Source organism: Antechinus flavipes, chromosome 2 (genome assembly GCF_016432865.1).
Source record: "Antechinus flavipes isolate AdamAnt ecotype Samford, QLD, Australia chromosome 2, AdamAnt_v2, whole genome shotgun sequence".
In the NCBI taxonomy this organism is placed as follows: Eukaryota; Metazoa; Chordata; class Mammalia; order Dasyuromorphia; family Dasyuridae; genus Antechinus; species Antechinus flavipes.
In genome coordinates, this window is record NC_067399.1 from 356,639,647 (window position 1) to 356,656,619 (window position 16,973).

General features: G+C 33.5%; 2 protein-coding genes across 2 annotated transcripts in view; one reads left to right on the plus strand and one right to left on the minus strand.

Moving 5' to 3' along the window:
• The window catches only part of BRF1 (BRF1 RNA polymerase III transcription initiation factor subunit), a 160,060-nt gene that overhangs the window by 41,262 nt on the left and 101,825 nt on the right, over positions 1-16,973 (plus strand). The window contains exon 4 of the mRNA XM_051978109.1: positions 8,610-8,641. Coding sequence (XP_051834069.1) covers positions 8,610-8,641 — 32 coding nt within the window. The remainder of the gene's footprint in view (positions 1-8,609; positions 8,642-16,973) is intronic.
• The window catches only part of BTBD6 (BTB domain containing 6), a 32,197-nt gene continuing 15,389 nt past the window's right edge, over positions 166-16,973 (minus strand). The window contains exon 5 of the mRNA XM_051978112.1: positions 166-743. Within this exon, the coding sequence (XP_051834072.1) occupies positions 653-743 (91 nt within the window). The 3' untranslated portion in view covers positions 166-652. The remainder of the gene's footprint in view (positions 744-16,973) is intronic.

Here is a 16,973-nt window from a genome sequence, read left to right on the forward strand (position 1 = left end):
TAACTTTTCTCCAAATATCAAATGTACCTATTGGAATTCCTTTTTTTCATCCGTAAATAAATTGAATCTCAGGTTTCATATTTTCCCCTCTAGCAGAGACTGAATGACTACTTACCTTACAGGAAATTCCTGTTTACTTATGGTTTAAATATGATAACTTTTGAAATTCCTTTCAGTTCTAGAATTTTTAGATTCTCTGATTCTGAATTTGATGCAGTATTTCAATGAAATATGTATAATTATGAAGATGAAAGTCTACTTGTCTGAGTTCTAAAAGGAGAATTGTAATCTCTTAATTTCTGTAACCTAGAATGTGTGCATATTATTTTCCCTAGAATTCTTCTAGTGACTGATGTTTTATATAAAGCAGAGAGTAGATTTATAAACAGAAGATGTGGATTAAAATCCTGAACTCTTGACAAGTGCTAGCAGAATGATTTTGGACAATTTATTCAGATTTTCTAGGTCACTGTTTCCTTATTTGAACCTTTTCATAGAGATTCTCAACCTTGGTTGAACTTGTTTTATAAGATATTTTAATAACTTCAGTCAGTCAATCATTATTTGTACTATACAATTGGGTAGAGTTGGTTATCTTTGTAATACAGTGTATCTTATTGTATGCATTTAAAAACATTTTGAAAAGAAGTTCTTAGATTTCCCCAGACTTCCAAAGGGGGTGGTTCATGGCAACAAAAATGTTAACAATTAGCTTGATGATCTCCCAGTTCTCTTCTGTTGTCCTATTAAAATTTAAAATAGAGAAAAATCACATTGTAGAAAGTCCCTTTCCTGTATTTCCTCCCCATTATTCATTCCTCATTATCTCTTCCCTTATACTCATTCCCTCAGTATTCCCCTAATAGTGTCCTATTTCAAAACTTCCATCACTTCTACTATGCTCTCTGGAATACATACTTCATTGACCACAAACTTGGCTCTCACTGAAGCCTAAGTCCTTCCTGATGACAGATTTCTCTGGCCTCCCCTCTCAAGTTCTGGCTGAACTTTTCACTTGCTCCCCATTACCATTTCCATGTTTTTCCTCTATTACTGTCATTTAGTAATCTCACCTCCTTTGAGGTTCACTCAGTCTCTGTACCACTCAATCAAAATTTTGGTAGATGTTATCTACTAACTCCCAGGATGCTTCCCCTTTTTTTTTTCAACAAGTTTAAGATCTGGTACAGTCTTTTCTTCCCCATCTTCTGCTCTCATAGAAGGGGATTTGAATATACATATTGATACTCCTATAAATACTCTACTACACAGGAGCTGGTATCAAAGGTTTTTGCAAAAGAATTCGCAGTCCTGACCTTCATGTAAGGTTTTTGGCAAAAAAAAAAAAAAAAAAAAAAAAGTTTTTTTACACTGAGAAACAATTTCCCAGAGGACCAGTTCCAGATAGGAATTAACAAAGATTTGGGGTACAGAGTTTTTTTTCTTTTAATTAGCTTTCTATGGTTTGGGGCTAGGGAGCAGATTTTTTTTTTTTTTTAAATAGCCTTTTATTTACAGGTTATATGTATGGGTAACTTTACAGCAATTACAATTGCCAAACCTTTTGTTCCAATTTTTCCCCTCCTTTCCCCTACCCCCTACCCCAGATAGCAGGATGACTAGTAGATGTTAAATATATTAAAATATAAATTAGATACACAATAAGTATACATGACCAAACTGTTATTTTGCTGTACAAAAAGAATCGGACTCTGAAATATTGTACAATTATTAGCCTGTGAAGGAAATCCAAAATGCAGGCAGACAAAAATATAGGGATTGGGAATTCAATGTAATGGTTCTTAGTTATCTCCCAAAGTTCTTTCGCTGGGCATAGCTGGTTCAGTTCATTACTGCCTAGGGAGCAGATTAAGGGTTAATTTTCAAATCAATAAAGGTGGTGATTGTTTCTTAGACCAGAGTGATTCACAGATTAATTGGAGGTAGGAGATTCCTTTGGGAAACCAAGTAGCTTTTCAAAAAGAGATTTATGTGGGTGGGAATCATTTTTTGGAATTTCCCCTTGCCAAGTGGCCTACGCTCCACAAAGATCAGGGGACACAGTTCTATTACATCAGTTAGTTCAACTGTCTTTCTGCTTTATAGTTTTAAACTTTGTTCTTTGTTCATACTAGGACCTCTAATCCTTGACTTCTCAGTTGTTTTTCAGGTTATCATCCTTGTCCTTGCTATATTCTCTTGCTTTCCTCCTCTTGACTCTGTGGTGAATTATTTTTAACTCTACACTGTTGTCTTGAGCTCTTTTCCCCTTCATTTTATTGTCATGTTTGCTCTGTTTAATCTTGGTCTCAGATCACTTCAACCATATATTACTCAGTATTACCAATGTTTCTGAACAAAGGTGAAAAAAATCACCCAGTATACTGGATCCACTACAGATTTATATTATATAAACTTAACTACGTTTTTCAAGGCAATCCTTCTAGATGACATAAATGCCCCCTAATTATTAGTTTACTGTCGTATTCACTGTAATAGTTCTTCCAGACCTTTTTATCCCTCTCAGTTTCAAACCTTGCCTCATATTTTACTGAAATAATGCCATTTGATGATGATCTTTCTTATATCACATCATTGAGATATCTTTTGCTACTATCTATTAATTTCCATCTTATAGGAAGAGGGTCCTTCTTGTAGAGTTTGATTTCTTTAGCAGATTACTTTGTGATCATTCCCAGTCTTTCATTTATCTTTAATCTCTCCTTATTTCTTCTGTTGCCTATAAAAGTGCTCATGTCTTTCTTTTCTTTTCTCTTCTTTTCTTCTCTTTTTGCTGAGGTAATTGGAGTTGTGACTTGCCCAAGGTCACACAGCCAGGAAGTGTTAAGTGTCTGAGGGCAAATTTGAGCTCAGGTCCTCCTGACTACAGGGCTGGTGTTCTATCCACTGTGCCACCTAGCTTCTGAGAAGAATTAAGTTTGTCATAGTTGATCATCACATAATCTTACTGTTGCTGTGTACAATGTATTCTTGGTTTTGTTTGTTTTGCGCAGCATCAGTTTGTGGAAATCTTTCCAGGCCTTTCTAAAATGAGCTTGTTCATCATCATTCCATTATTTTTATATACCATAACTTATTAAGCTATTCCTAATTGGTGGGCATCTACTCACTTTCCAGTTTTTGCCATCGCAAAAAGAGCTGCTACAATAAATTTTTGCATATGTGGTCCTTTTCCTTCTTTTATGGTTTCTTTGGGATATAGACACTGTAGTGGCACTGCTGAATCAAAGAGTGTGCACAGTTTGATAGCCTTTTGGGCATATCTCCAAATTGTTCTCCAGAATGGTTGGATCATTTCATAACTTCACCAACAGTACATTAGTATTTCAGCTTTTCTGCATTCCCTCCAACATTTATCCTTATCTTTTCCTGTCATCTTAACCAATCTGAGAGGTGTGAAGTAGTACCTCAGAGTTGTTTTAATTTGCATTTCTTTAATCAATGGTGACTTAAAACATTTTTATGTTTGTAAATGGCTTTAATTTCTTCATATGAAAATTGTCTATTCATATCCTTTGACCATTTTATCAATTGGGGAATTATTTGTATTCTTATAAATTTGATACAGTTCTTTATATATTTTAGAAATGAGGCTCAGAAACATTGGCTGTAAAAAAATTTTCCCAGCTTTGTGCTTCTCTTGTAATCTTGGCTGTGTTGGCTTTGTTTGTTAGTTTGTTTGTTATAGCTTAATGTAATCAAAGTTGCCCATTTTGTATTTCATAATGTTCTCTAGTTCTACTTTAGCCATAAATTCCTCCCTTCTTCAAGACCTAATAGGTAAACTATCTCTCGCTCTACTAATTTGCTTGTAGCTAAATGCACCCATTTTCACCTTATTTTGTGAGATGTAGGCCTATGCCAGGTTTCTGATATATTATTTCCAGTTTTCCCAGGTGAATTCTTATCCCAGAAGCTAGAGTTTTGGGGTTTATAAAGTACTAGATGACTATAGACATTGATTATTGTGTCATGTGATCTAAACTATTCCACTGATCCACTACTTTATTTCCTAGCCAGTATCATATGTTTTTGATGTTTGCTGCTTTATAATAGAATTGTAGGTCTGGTACTATTAGGCTACTGCTTTTGTAGTTTTTTTTTCATTAATTCCCTTGATATTTTTGAACTTTGTTCCAGAAGAACAATTTATAATCTAATATGTATTATTTTAATCTAATTATAATTATATAAATTATAATCTAATATCACTATTATTAAAAACAAAGTTTTATAAAAGTTTTATAAAAAACAAAGTATAAAAAAACAACAGTTTTGAGGATATTTATATGTAAACTGATGATGAGCAGAACCAGGAGAACAGATTTTTTGGTAACAGTGACATGGTAAAAGACAAGCAACTTCAGGTAACATCTGTGGTCATTTACAATGACCATTCATGATTTTAGAAATTCAATTTAAGTTGCAGAATAAGACCTTTTTCTTTTTGATTTCCTTTTTTTTCCCCCTAAAAAAAAATCCCAGGAAATTAGTTTTTCTTTGTTTAAAAATAGAGAAGCGCTAAGAGAGAGAGAGAGAGATTGAGATATCTTATTTGGTTTTTTGTTTGTTTGTTTTGTTTTGTTTTGTTTACATAGACAGTTGGAGAGCTGATATAAATAGTTAATATTTTGATGTGGTCACTTTGTTGATAGTTTTGCTTAGTGCTTAGTTATTATTTTATTTTGTTACAAGAATAACAAAATTGGGGTAATGCTCATAGTGATAAAACATACCAGTAATTTTTTTTTTAATTTAAATTTTATTTTATTTAATAATAACTTTGTATTGACAGAATCCATGCCAGGATAATTTTTTTACAACATTATCCCTTGCACTCGCTTATGTTTCGTTTTTTCCCCTCCCTTCCTCCACTCCCCCCCCCAAGATGGCAAGTAGTCCTATATATGTTAAATATGTTGCAGTATATCCTAGATACAATACATATTTGCAGAACCGAACAGTTCTCCCACTGCACAGGGAGAATTGGATTCAGAAGGTAAAAATAACTCAGGAAGAAAATCAAAAATGCAAATAGTTCACATTCATTTCCCAGTGTTCCTTCTTTGGTATAGCTGTTTCTGTCCATCATTTATCCATTGAAACTCAGTTAAGTCTCTTTATCATAGAAATCCACTTCCATCAGAATACATCCTCATACAATATCGTTGTCGAAGTGTATAATGATCTCCTGGTTCTGCTCATCTCACTTAGCATCAGTCCATGTAGGTCTCTCCAAGCCTCTCTGTATTCATCCTGCTGGTCATTTCTTACAGAGCAATAATATTCCATAACATTCATATACCACAATTTACCCAGCCATTCTCCAATTGATGGGCATCCATTCATTTTCCAGTTTCTAGCCACTACAAACAGGGCTGCTACAAACATTTTGGCACATACAGCATACCAGTAATTTTTAAAAAATAAAATGCTTTTAATGATAAAACATATCAGTAATTAAAATTTTTTAAGTTAAAATTTAATTAAAATTAAAAATGTTTTCAATAATAAAATTTCTTAAATTAATTCATATGTTTTAAGTATGAAGTTAATTTTGTTTCCCATGTGCGCTTCAATTCAGCACACATTTATAAAGTATTTTACATGTACAAAGTTGTGTGCTAGACTCTGGGGAATAGGTTCCAGTATTTGGAAAAGATAGACTTTCTGCCATTATCATTCCTTCTAATCTATTTATGAGCTTATAGATCATCAACAAATGCTGAAAACAAAGTAATATATGATACATGTATAATCTCTGTCAATTTTGTTACATTATTTCAAGTACAGATATGGACCATACCTTCCAAAATTTGTTTTTTAAAAGATTAAAAAGCAAATAATTGGTTTCATTTTTTATCATATGCCTATATTTTTCTTTCCTTTTTTAATGGCTTTTTTCCAGTTACATGTAAAGACAATTTTGTACATTCATTTTTTTTACAAAATTGAGTTCCAAATTTTCTTCCTTGCTCCATTCCCTCTTCCATCCATTCCCGCTTCCATCCATTCTCTCCTCTCTCTCCAAAATGGTAAGCAATTTGATATAATTTATATATGTTTAATCCTGTAAAACATATTTCCATATTAGCCGTTTCTGTGATGAATCTTGAAATTGTGGATCATTGTCTTGCTGAGAAGAGCTTAACTCGATCATAATTGATCATCTCACAATGTTGCTCTTACTATGTACAGTGTTTTCCTAGTTCTGGTCACTTGTTTTTGCATCAGTTCATATAAGTCTAGGTTTTTCTTAAATTTTCTTGCTTATCCTTTATTACAATAGAATCATATTCCATTTCTTTGCCACTACAAAAGAGAACTGCTATATAAATATTTTTTTACATGTAGGTTTCTTTTTCCTTTTTATTAATGATCTCTTTGGGATACCACCATAGTAGTAGTATTGTTAGATCAAAAGGCATGCAAGTCTTTATAGCCTTTTGGTCCTAGTTCCAAATTGTCCCCAGAATTGTTGATTAGTTCACAACTCTGATAGTATATGTATCCCACTCTTCTCACATCTCCTCCAACATTTATCATTTTCCTTTTCTATATTAGCCAATCTGAGAGGTTTGAGATGGTACTTCAGAATTGCTTTAATTTTTGTTTCTTTAATCAGTGGTAATTTAAAACATTTTTTCTTTTTTTAAATTATTTTTTATTATAGTTTTTTTATTGACAAAACATATGCATGGGTAATTCCTGAACAAAACTTTCACCTGTCTATTCTAGGTTTTTTCTGTGTGACTTCTGTACCTAGAACACGCACCTTCATCTCTCTGACTGTTGACCTCCCTGTCTTGTAAATCCCCACTAAAAACTTACCTTTTACAGGAAGCCTTCCCTAAGCCTTCTTAATTCCAGTGCTTGCTTTCCTTTATTTCCTATTTATCCTATATATAACTTGCTTATATATCTATCTATTTGCATGTTCTCTTCCCCATTAGATTGTCAGTTCCTTAAGTGTAAGAGACTATCTATTGTCTTTTTTTTCTTTTGTATCCCTGGTGCATAGCATAGTGCCTGGTACATCCATGTTTGTTGAATTAATTTAATTTGTCCATTATGCTATCATGCAACTTTTACCACTGTTTCTTCCTTACAGTTTCTACCGGTACATGACCGAGTTTATGCTGTTTGTTTCACAGTTGATACTTAGTTTCAGCATTGGAATATAATTAATTCATGGCTCTCACAAAGTTGTTCATATTTTTATAACTTAATATTTTGCCATTCTGTATTTTCATATATATATGGTCATAGAAGTAACATGGAAGTAATTTCCAGTTGTGTGAAATATCTGTTAAGTCCTTATGCTTCTCATTTAGAGAGATAGTTCTTTTTGCTTTCTTATTTATCTTCATTAGAAGTCTATTTGTTGTTTAAATTCTATCTGTCTTTTCTGTGTTTGGTCTTTATGGCTTGATTTCACAAGTATCTTTTTTCCATTAGTCTTTTTGTTTAATTTAGGTAATTAGATGATACAGTGTTCAGCTTGAAGTCTGGAAGAGCTAAGTTCAAATAGAGCTTCAGACATTTAATAGCTATATGATCTTGGGCAAGTCACTTAAAAAAAAAAAATCTCTTTTTGCCTCGGTTTCCTCAACTGTAAAATGGAGGTAATAACAGTTCAGAGGATCAAATCAAAGAGATAATCTCTGTAAAGTTATCAGCATAATACTTCACATATAACAGGCACTATGTATTTACATGTTCTCTTTCCCCTTCCCCAGTTAATTTTTAAATAGTCTACTATTATTAATTGAAGTTAATGTTTTGTGAACATGTTAACAATTCAAAGACAATGAATTAATTCAATGTAAATTTTATCAATATGTACCTATGACAACAGATACTAGTAGAAAGAGTGCTGGATTTGGAGTTATAAGACCTCAGTTCGAATTCTGGCTCTTCTATTTGTGTGACTTTGGACCAGTTACCCAACCTGAATCTCAGTTTTATTTTCTGTAATATATGATTTCACAAAGTTTTTGTGAGAATCAAATGATGCTTATGAATGTTATAAAAATGACAGCTATTTTAATAAACTGAGCATTTGCATGTATTTAATTAGTATCTTGAAAGTACCTTTACTGGTACTGTTTTATGAAATAAATAATAAATTTGTGCATTGTGCTTTTACATTTAAATATAGCCTTTCATTCTAATTATAAAAATAATTAATTTTCCCTGTTCCAGAGAAATCTTTATCTTATCAAAATATTCTAACTTTTACTACTTTGAAGCAACCCTCAAGTTGAAAAGCATTTATGTAATGTTGCCTCTGACCATTCCATTTTAAAAACATTTCAAAGCTTTATGTTTGAAGATAATTTTAACTTTCCAATTTAAGCCCTCTTGCTTCCCTTTTTAAACAAACATAAGTAATTATACAAATAAAGTAGTATCTGCCATCTGTAGTATATATCATTTATTAAAAAGAGGGTAATAAAATAAGTTCTATCATCAGTCTTGTAGAACCAATTCTATTACTGCTTTTTTCTTGTACATTATTTTGGACATTGTATATCTTTTCATAATTCTTCAACTGAAAAGTTTTATTTCCTTGACTTTCCCCACAGATATGTTACTTGACCTCAGTGACCTTCTACAGGTATGGTCTTTTAAAAAAATATATATATATATATCTCCCTCCCCCCCTTAATAGATTGTAAATACAGTAATTAGCATTAGCACTTGCTAATACATGGCATACCATTTAATAGAGTGTCTGTCTCCTTTTATCTTTCTATTGGTAAGGGGAGACCAATTTGGATAAATTGGAAGACCTTTAAAACTTTAATTTTTAAGCAAATGAAGGATTTTTATCTCTCAATTCAAATTTGTAATCTTAAGCATCTGTTTTACCTAAACCATTCTGTAAAGAGTTGGGGATATTAGCACAAAAATTATGCAAAATTAAAGAATTTTAACATTTTACTTGGAAATGGGGGTCATAGGGTAATAATACTTATAGATAATAAGTAAATATAAAATAATTTCAAAAAAGTGAGAGCACTAAAATCTAGTTTTGTATTAGAAATGGCACAACAGCTGACTTAATAGAAACTATTGTTTTGAGAAAAGGAAATTTACTCCAGGAATGGGAAATAATCTATATAGAAACATGAAGATGTTGATTTTGAGGAATGCCATATTGACTTTTTTTGAGAATTAAGAACATTAATTAAAAGTTCTTGAAGATCCACATGTTTTACAACTTATCTATACTAGCCTACTTAAGAGTCCTTCAAACATTCCATACATACCTTTGTACCCCATGACCATCTTCCCTGGAATGCTCTATCCCATGTCTTTTGTCTCTTAGTTTTCATGATTTAATTCAAGCTCAAAAACACACTTTTCAAGGGTATTTTCTGGCCCTTCTCCAACTAATGATATTTTCTCTTGCAGAATACCTTCCATGTACTATATTTTTAGTTTATGAGTTATTTATGTGGTCTCTCCTCCTGGTTGATTGGTAGAACTGGTGTGTGTATGTATTGTTTTGTTTTTTTAACTTTCCTTGTATCCCCAGCATTTAGTTTAATTTTTGACATATAGTAAACACTTACTATAAGCTCGTTGAATAATTGTGAAATGGTTGGTGGGCATGAGATTAAGGATGACTTTGAAAACCAGAGTGAGAAATTAAGTTATTCTAGTAACTGAAAATTTCTAGGTAGGGGACTACTATGATCTATCTAGTTCTTGGATGATTATTTTGGTACCTCCTTAGAGGCTAGATTGGAGAGTAGATTCATTGGCAGCAGGAGAGGCTGCCTACTTAAAAAGATGTTTTAATACTTTAGACAAATGGTAATGAGGGCCTGATGTAGGGAATTATTTATTTTGAAGAGAAAAGGAGGGAAAAAAGAGAGGTTGTAGAGACAGAAGTGCCAAGATTGGCAACCAGTTAAATGTAAGGAATAAAAGATAAAGAAGAGTCAAGAAATAATTGGTTATGAACTTGGATAACTGAGTAGATGGTGCTATCCTTACAGAAATAAGGAATTTTGAAGAAACAACTAGTTCAACATAATTTGCCATAAAGGAGTAAGAAACCTCCATAAGCTTTTCTTCTAAAATGGGGCTTTTAAAGGAGGATGTTCTCTTTAAAAAAAAAAAAAATGTGGATTAATATGTACATTTACATTTACTTTTAGGCAGCTAGATATTAAATTGGATAAAGGGCTGAAGTGGCTTCAGGTAAATCCGAGTTCAAATCCTGCTACCCCAACCACTATACTAGCTGTGGACATGTGCAATCCTGAGCAAATTAATTATTTTCTTTCAGTCTTAGTTTCCTCATATTTAAAATGGGGATAACAATAGCTTGTACTTGATAGGGTTGATGCAAGGATCAATTGAGGTAATGTTTGTGAAATGCTTGGCAAACTTTCAAGTGCTATGTAAAGTTTGTTAGCTATTATTTTCCTTGGAGAAAATTATTTTCGAAGTACTAAGGGAAAATTATGTAACATTTGCTAAGTACTTAGCATAATGTCTGGCATATAGTAGGCACTAAATAAATACCTTTTCTTTCCTTCCCTTTATTATTAAAATCTTTTATAAAATAATGAATAGTTGTATGTATGTAATTACACAATTAATTTGTGGAATATTAACATACTTGCACTAAGTAATAATTGTTTTATATCATATCAATCAGATGGTGCAGGTTAATTTGGTTCTTCCATTTGTTGTGTGAATGGAATCTCCCAGAAAGTTACTGATCAAATAGTTTGATCAAGCTAAAAATAGACTTCTAGTGTTGTGATAATCTAATGAATCTTGGCTTCACAGACTTTATATTGCTTTAAAATTTTCTGCTGAATTAAAGCAGCTTAGGACCAAAACTACATCATTTCATCTCAAGTAATTTTCCAATAAATGTGAAATAAATAATTCTAAATTGTTTGGCCCTTAAAATCTGAGTTTTGTATTCAGTTTGGAGTAGCAAAAACAGGAAATATAGTTGTATTCCCTAGGTTTATATAGATTTTTCCTAAAAAGGGTAAACAGTAGAACAGAGTATCCTGCCCCTATCAGATAACTGTGCTGTTTTTCTCCAAAAATTTTTTTTGTGTATCATTATTTCTGAGGTTATAATATTTGTAGAATTAGTCAAATATTTGTAGAGTTAGTCAATCAAGAGACATTTATTAGATGATTATCTTGTGCCAGGAACTATGAAGTCTAGGGATACAAAGTGTAAAAAAGGCATAAATAGTTCCTGCCCTGTATGAGGGCTTAGGTTTTCTTGGATAAACAAAATGTAAATAATTAGCCCTCTCTCTCTTTCTCTCTCTCTCTCTCTCTCTCTCTTTCTCTCTCTCTCTCTCTCTCCCCCCGCTTCCAAATATAAATATGTGGGGGTGGTATGTGGATGTGCTTATATATACATATATATTACAAGCTATCATATATAAATAGATATATAAGATGGGGGGATGGAATACAGGTAACTTTGGAAGGAAAGGCACTAGAAGCTGGGGGTTGGAAAAAGTCTATCATAGAAATTGTTTCTTTGAAGGAAGTAAAGAGATTCTAAGAAGGAAAGGATTCCAAGTATAGGAAACAGCAAGAGTAAAAGTGTGGATCATAGATAGCATGCAGAGGAAAGTAAACTATAAGAAGTCTAGAAAAGTAGGAAAAAGTTAAATTACAAAAATATGATGAAGGCTTGAATTAGGGTAGTGAATATTTGAATAGAGAGGTAACCCTGAAGTTGTAAGCCTGAATTAATACTGAAGTTGTAAGCCTGAGTTAATACTGAAGTTGTAAACCTGAGTTACTAGGTTGTGAGGAAAGATTATGAGTCTTGTTTTGGAAATGTTGTGTTTGAGAGACCTATGGAACATCCATTTTGAAATGTCTAAGGGGAAGTTAGTCATAGAGGAATGAGATTTTAGCTCCATATTTAGACTTGAGAATCATATGATTCAGTATGATAATATAAGACATAAAGTAGAAGAAGGCCTTGGAGAACAACCACAATTGGTGGGTGTGATAAAGGTAAATTATCAACAAAGGGGATTGAAAAGGAATTGTTAGGTAGAAGGGGAACCAAAAGAAGGCACTATTAAGAAAACATAAAGAGGAGAAATATCCAAGAGGAGAAACCGATCAACAATGTAATTCTATTGAGGGATAAAAAAGGATCAGAATTGAGGAAAGGCCATTAGATTCAACAATTAAGTGATCATTTCTGGAGGTGGAGCCAAGATGGTAGTATAACAGAAAGCAAAATAATCAAGGCATGCTCCCCTCACCAATAGCACTTCTACAAAATCTAAAAAATATATCACATTGAATCCTGATAGAGAAATCCAAGAAAAAGTCACAATGAATCATTTTTCCAGTATAAGTTAGTATTGAGTCTGGGGACATTTCTAGCCAGATGTACATTGTATGGGAAGCATATAAGTGACCAGGGAGAGATTATGAATCAGGGTAAGAGAATGTCCCAGAACTATACTGGGCACTCATATCAACTCACTATAGTAAAAGATACCAGCTGGCAACTTTAACTATCCAGTTTCTGATCATAGATGTAGAATGGATTGAGGAGAGATTGGAAATCCAGGTACTGTATGGAGTGGTAGAAGGCTCTGGGCAAGGAGAAGGAATAAGTTTCAGCAGTAGCAGATTTCAGTTTCAGCTTCTATCCCAATCTGAAGAAGCCTTTAGTGAAATTACTTCCACGAGGGAAGGAATTCCAGAGCAAAGAAGAAGCCTGTGTAGTTCTGTCATTCCAATTCTGTTTGCTGATTCCCTAACATTCAATTCCAGGGTCTGAGTCCTACAGCAGTCTGATGTTTGTCAAGACTCAGACCCACATCAGGAACTTGAAAAAGGTAGACCAAAGTGACAAAATCAGATTTTACTATAGTCTACAAGGAATTCTTTCCCAGAGTAAGCCTTATAGTTTTGATTGATGTATCCACTTAGGCTACTTAGCTACTGTATTCTCATCTGCACTACCTCTATGGAAGTTTTAACATCATGTAATTGAATTTGATTTCTAGAAAGAAGTAACACTTGCAGTAAAAGTTTTTTTCTCTTTTTTCAAAAAAAAAAAAAAAAAAAGATTGTACTATGGATTAGACTATTTTAGAAGCACTGAAAACTTTTAGGTTTTCAGCCAGAGTGGTCCCTGTGGTCCTGGAATAAAGCAACAGCAAGACCAGCCCAGATATTCCCCATAGAAGTATATAGAGCCCAGCCCTAATAAAGTTAGAAGTAGGCTTGAAACAAATGAAGAAATGAAAGAATCTCACCATAAAAAGTAATTGTCTTGATAGGGATATCGAAAACAGATCCGGAAGAACAGAATGACTAAAACATCTACAAGGAAAACCTCACTTTAAAACAAAGCTTGGACACAAGTTTAACAAGACTTTTTAAAAGAGTTTAAAACTTTTTGTCAGTACAATGAGTGTAGCTCGGAATTCTAAAAGGATGTACTTGAATCTAACAGAGGAGAGTTTCTCAGAGTTCACCCCCATATAGGGAGGACAGTTTCAGTGTCTCTTCTCTCCTCCCCCCCATCACAGGGAGTATAGTATAGAATATATGTGTGTAGTATAATCTATAGTAGATAAGAAGGATCATCATCACTTTTAACCCCTCTTTCATTTGAACTTATCAAAAGAGGGAAAATAATATACACACAGGCATAAATATATTTCACTTTACAAGAAATAGGAAAGGAAAGGCAGATAGGCAAGTTAAAAGAGGAGAATGTATAGAGGGGGGAATTAGTCCTAAGTAAAACAAACTGTTAACTAAGGATACACAAAAATACTTAACAATTCTTTTTGAGGTGGCAAAGAAAAAGAATCTAAGAGAGGTATTCATAAATTGAAGAATTGGACAAGTTATAGTATATCAATTTAATGAAATACTATTAAATGATAAAGGATATCGTTTCAGCAAGGCTTGGGAAGACTTATGAACTAATGTGAAGGACACAGAACCAGAACAATTATGAATTGTTATATTATGATAATGAAATTATTTATATAATTATGAAAACATGTTAAAGATAAACAACTCACAAGAATTAAATACTCTCTTCAGTATAATGACCAACTGTAATTCCAGAAAATTTATGATGAAACATGGTACCCATCCCTTGACTCAGGACTTAGTGCAGAAAAAGAAAATTTTTTGATGTGGCCCCAGATTTTTTTTAAAACTATATGTGTATGAAACAGGGCTTGTTTTTTTTGTTTTTTTTCATTTTCTTTGGGGGATGAGGAGTATAATGCCAGAGAAACTGAGGCAAGATAGAGATTAGAGAGTTTTTAATATTTTATTTGAAAGGGAGAGATTTACTGGGACCAGATGGATCCATGGTTTGGTCCCAGGGCTGAATGAGGCTATCATCTCCAAGAATCCAGCATCCAGCTAAGAATGTGAGTTCTCCATGACATATTTATACACAGTAGCTAAACAAAGGCAGGGGGATGGAGTCCAAACTTTGGTGAGTGGGAATCTCCAGGCAGGAACCATTAATCAGGTTCTGACAGGTTGGGGGTAGGACTATAAATTGTTACTATTGGGGAGGTAAGAAAGTGTCTGACTAGAGATGGAAAGTCTGGACTCCCCCTTTTTGAGTTTACACATTGACAATTTATAATCTCTGAGTTATACTAGTCTTAATGAACCAAACTGGGAGGGGGTCAACTAAGGGGAATGAGGCAGAACAATTAGGGAAACTGAGGTGGGACAATTCGGGAAACTGGGTCAGGACAATAAAAGAGAACTGTGGCACAATAGGGAAAACGCGCATTTGGGATGAAAGACTTTTGCCAATTGTAAAAAAATATGTAATTTAAAAAAATTGTATCATTGATTTCAAAGCAGTTTCAATTGAATGTTGAATTTTAGTATATTAAGAGAGTGGAAACACCACTTTTTTCAAATTTAGCTGAGAAGGGGAGGAAATATATAGGCTAATAATTGGCTTGTAAGGTTTTTCCTTTTTAAGATGATATTTAAATGGCAGCAGGGAAGGGGAGCTATTAGATAAAGAATAAAAATTAGAGCTGGGGAGTGAGATGCTAATGGAGACAATCTTCTGGAGAATTTGGGTGGAAATAGTAATTAGAATACAATGTGAGGTGAGAAGGGAACTAATAATAAAGTGTTTTTGGGAGTGGGGTGTTAAGGATGATGCAAGATCCTCAACTCAAGGTTGGAGTCAGGTAGCATGAGTTTTTAGAAGAATGAATATTGAGACCATCTTCAGTGTTAAACACAATTCTGCCACAAAGTATTTTCTTTTACATTAATATCCAAACCATTTCTAGTTGAGGGAGATCTTGTCCCACATTAAATTAACATAAGTTTTCCCCCTTGCCTTCTTTTTTTTTTTTTTTAAATTTTATTTAATAGTAACTTTATATTGACAGAATCCATGCCAAGGTAATTTTTCCCCCTTGCCTTCTGACAAGTTCTTTTTTTCCAAGATAATTTATATGAGAAAAAAATTTATATAAGAAAAAAAATTTGAATCTAACATTTCAGAATAGTTAAATAGCAAAGTAATCATCTCATTCATTCCTAGACCATGTCCCCTCCAGGAATAAATGGAGTTCCTCTCTCTGATCTGTATCTTAATCCTTTTTCTGTGAAAAAGGGTAAGCCTTAGGACCAATTGCTTTAGGGAATGGACAAAGAGAAGACAGCCCTGAAGTATGTTCAAAGCCCCATTTAGAAATATTTTGATTTTAGTTTAACTGTTTAGTTAATTCTTAAAGGTTTCCCTAAGAGGGATAGCTAAGTGTTGCAGTGGATAGAGCAACAGCCCTGAAGTCAGGAGGACCTGAGTTCAAATGTGATCTCAGACACTTAACACTTCCTAGCTTGTGACCCTGGGCAAGTCACTTGCCTCAGCAAAAAAAAAAAAAAAAAAAGATTTTGCCAAAAAATATCTTTTTTGTCATCATTTCACCTTCAGATAAGGAAATGTGGAAAAGGAGTTTTTAGACCCGAGAAATATTCTTTCTTGATATTGTTAGGGTGTTATTGGCCAGAACTCTGAACTTGAAACAAAGGATTCTTACAAGGTAGTAAGTCAGTGGAATTGATAGAGACAATGGTTATCTAATTTAGCCTGGTTCAGTATGATTGATTTAATCCTAAAAGGAGATGTTAATGGGCCAGAACTTGAAACAAGGTACTAAGTGGAATTGAGGAGACAATGGTTAAATCTAGTTTAGCATTGATTTAATCCTACAACAAATAATGGTTTTCTAGTGATATAATGATTGGTTTGTACTCAGTGTGGAGCATATAAGGGAGAAGCCTCAGCCAGGGAGATTCAGAGACAAGCAGACAGAAGGATACAGCCTGAAGGCTGGAGCACAAACCCTTGGACTCAGACAGATTCATCCCATCTCACACCACCTTGGTGGCAGGCTCTCTTCCATTGAAACCCAAGATTCTAGAAGGCCTCCAGAAAACTAGCTGAGCCCCAAGTGAAGGAGATAAGACTTTGAAAGAGATAATAAAGGATTTTGGACTTTAACACCTGGCTACATTTGTGGTGATTACTGAACTAAAATAAAGGCTGCTCCCAGAAGCCCCCCAAAGAAACCTGCTCCCAGAGAACATTACACTAGGGAGTCTAAAATGAAGGCTTATAATATATTTAAAGAGCCTTGAAAGAAAAAATTTGGAACACTTGCTATAGTGTGTGGGAGACTGAATTGCTTAGGAAGGAGTTTTGCTTTGCTTTTGTGATATCCTAGTTGAATTAGATACCATGAGTTTAAAAGGAATGTAGTCATCACAGTTCTATACTTTTTTAGCTCTGTTCAGCAGGACTTGAATAGGATGGAGTTAGGGTGTTAGTAATCCAATTTTGAGGTTTGTTTAAAAAAAAAAAGATGGTAAATATGACTAGATTACAAGGGATTGAAAAACAGAGTAGA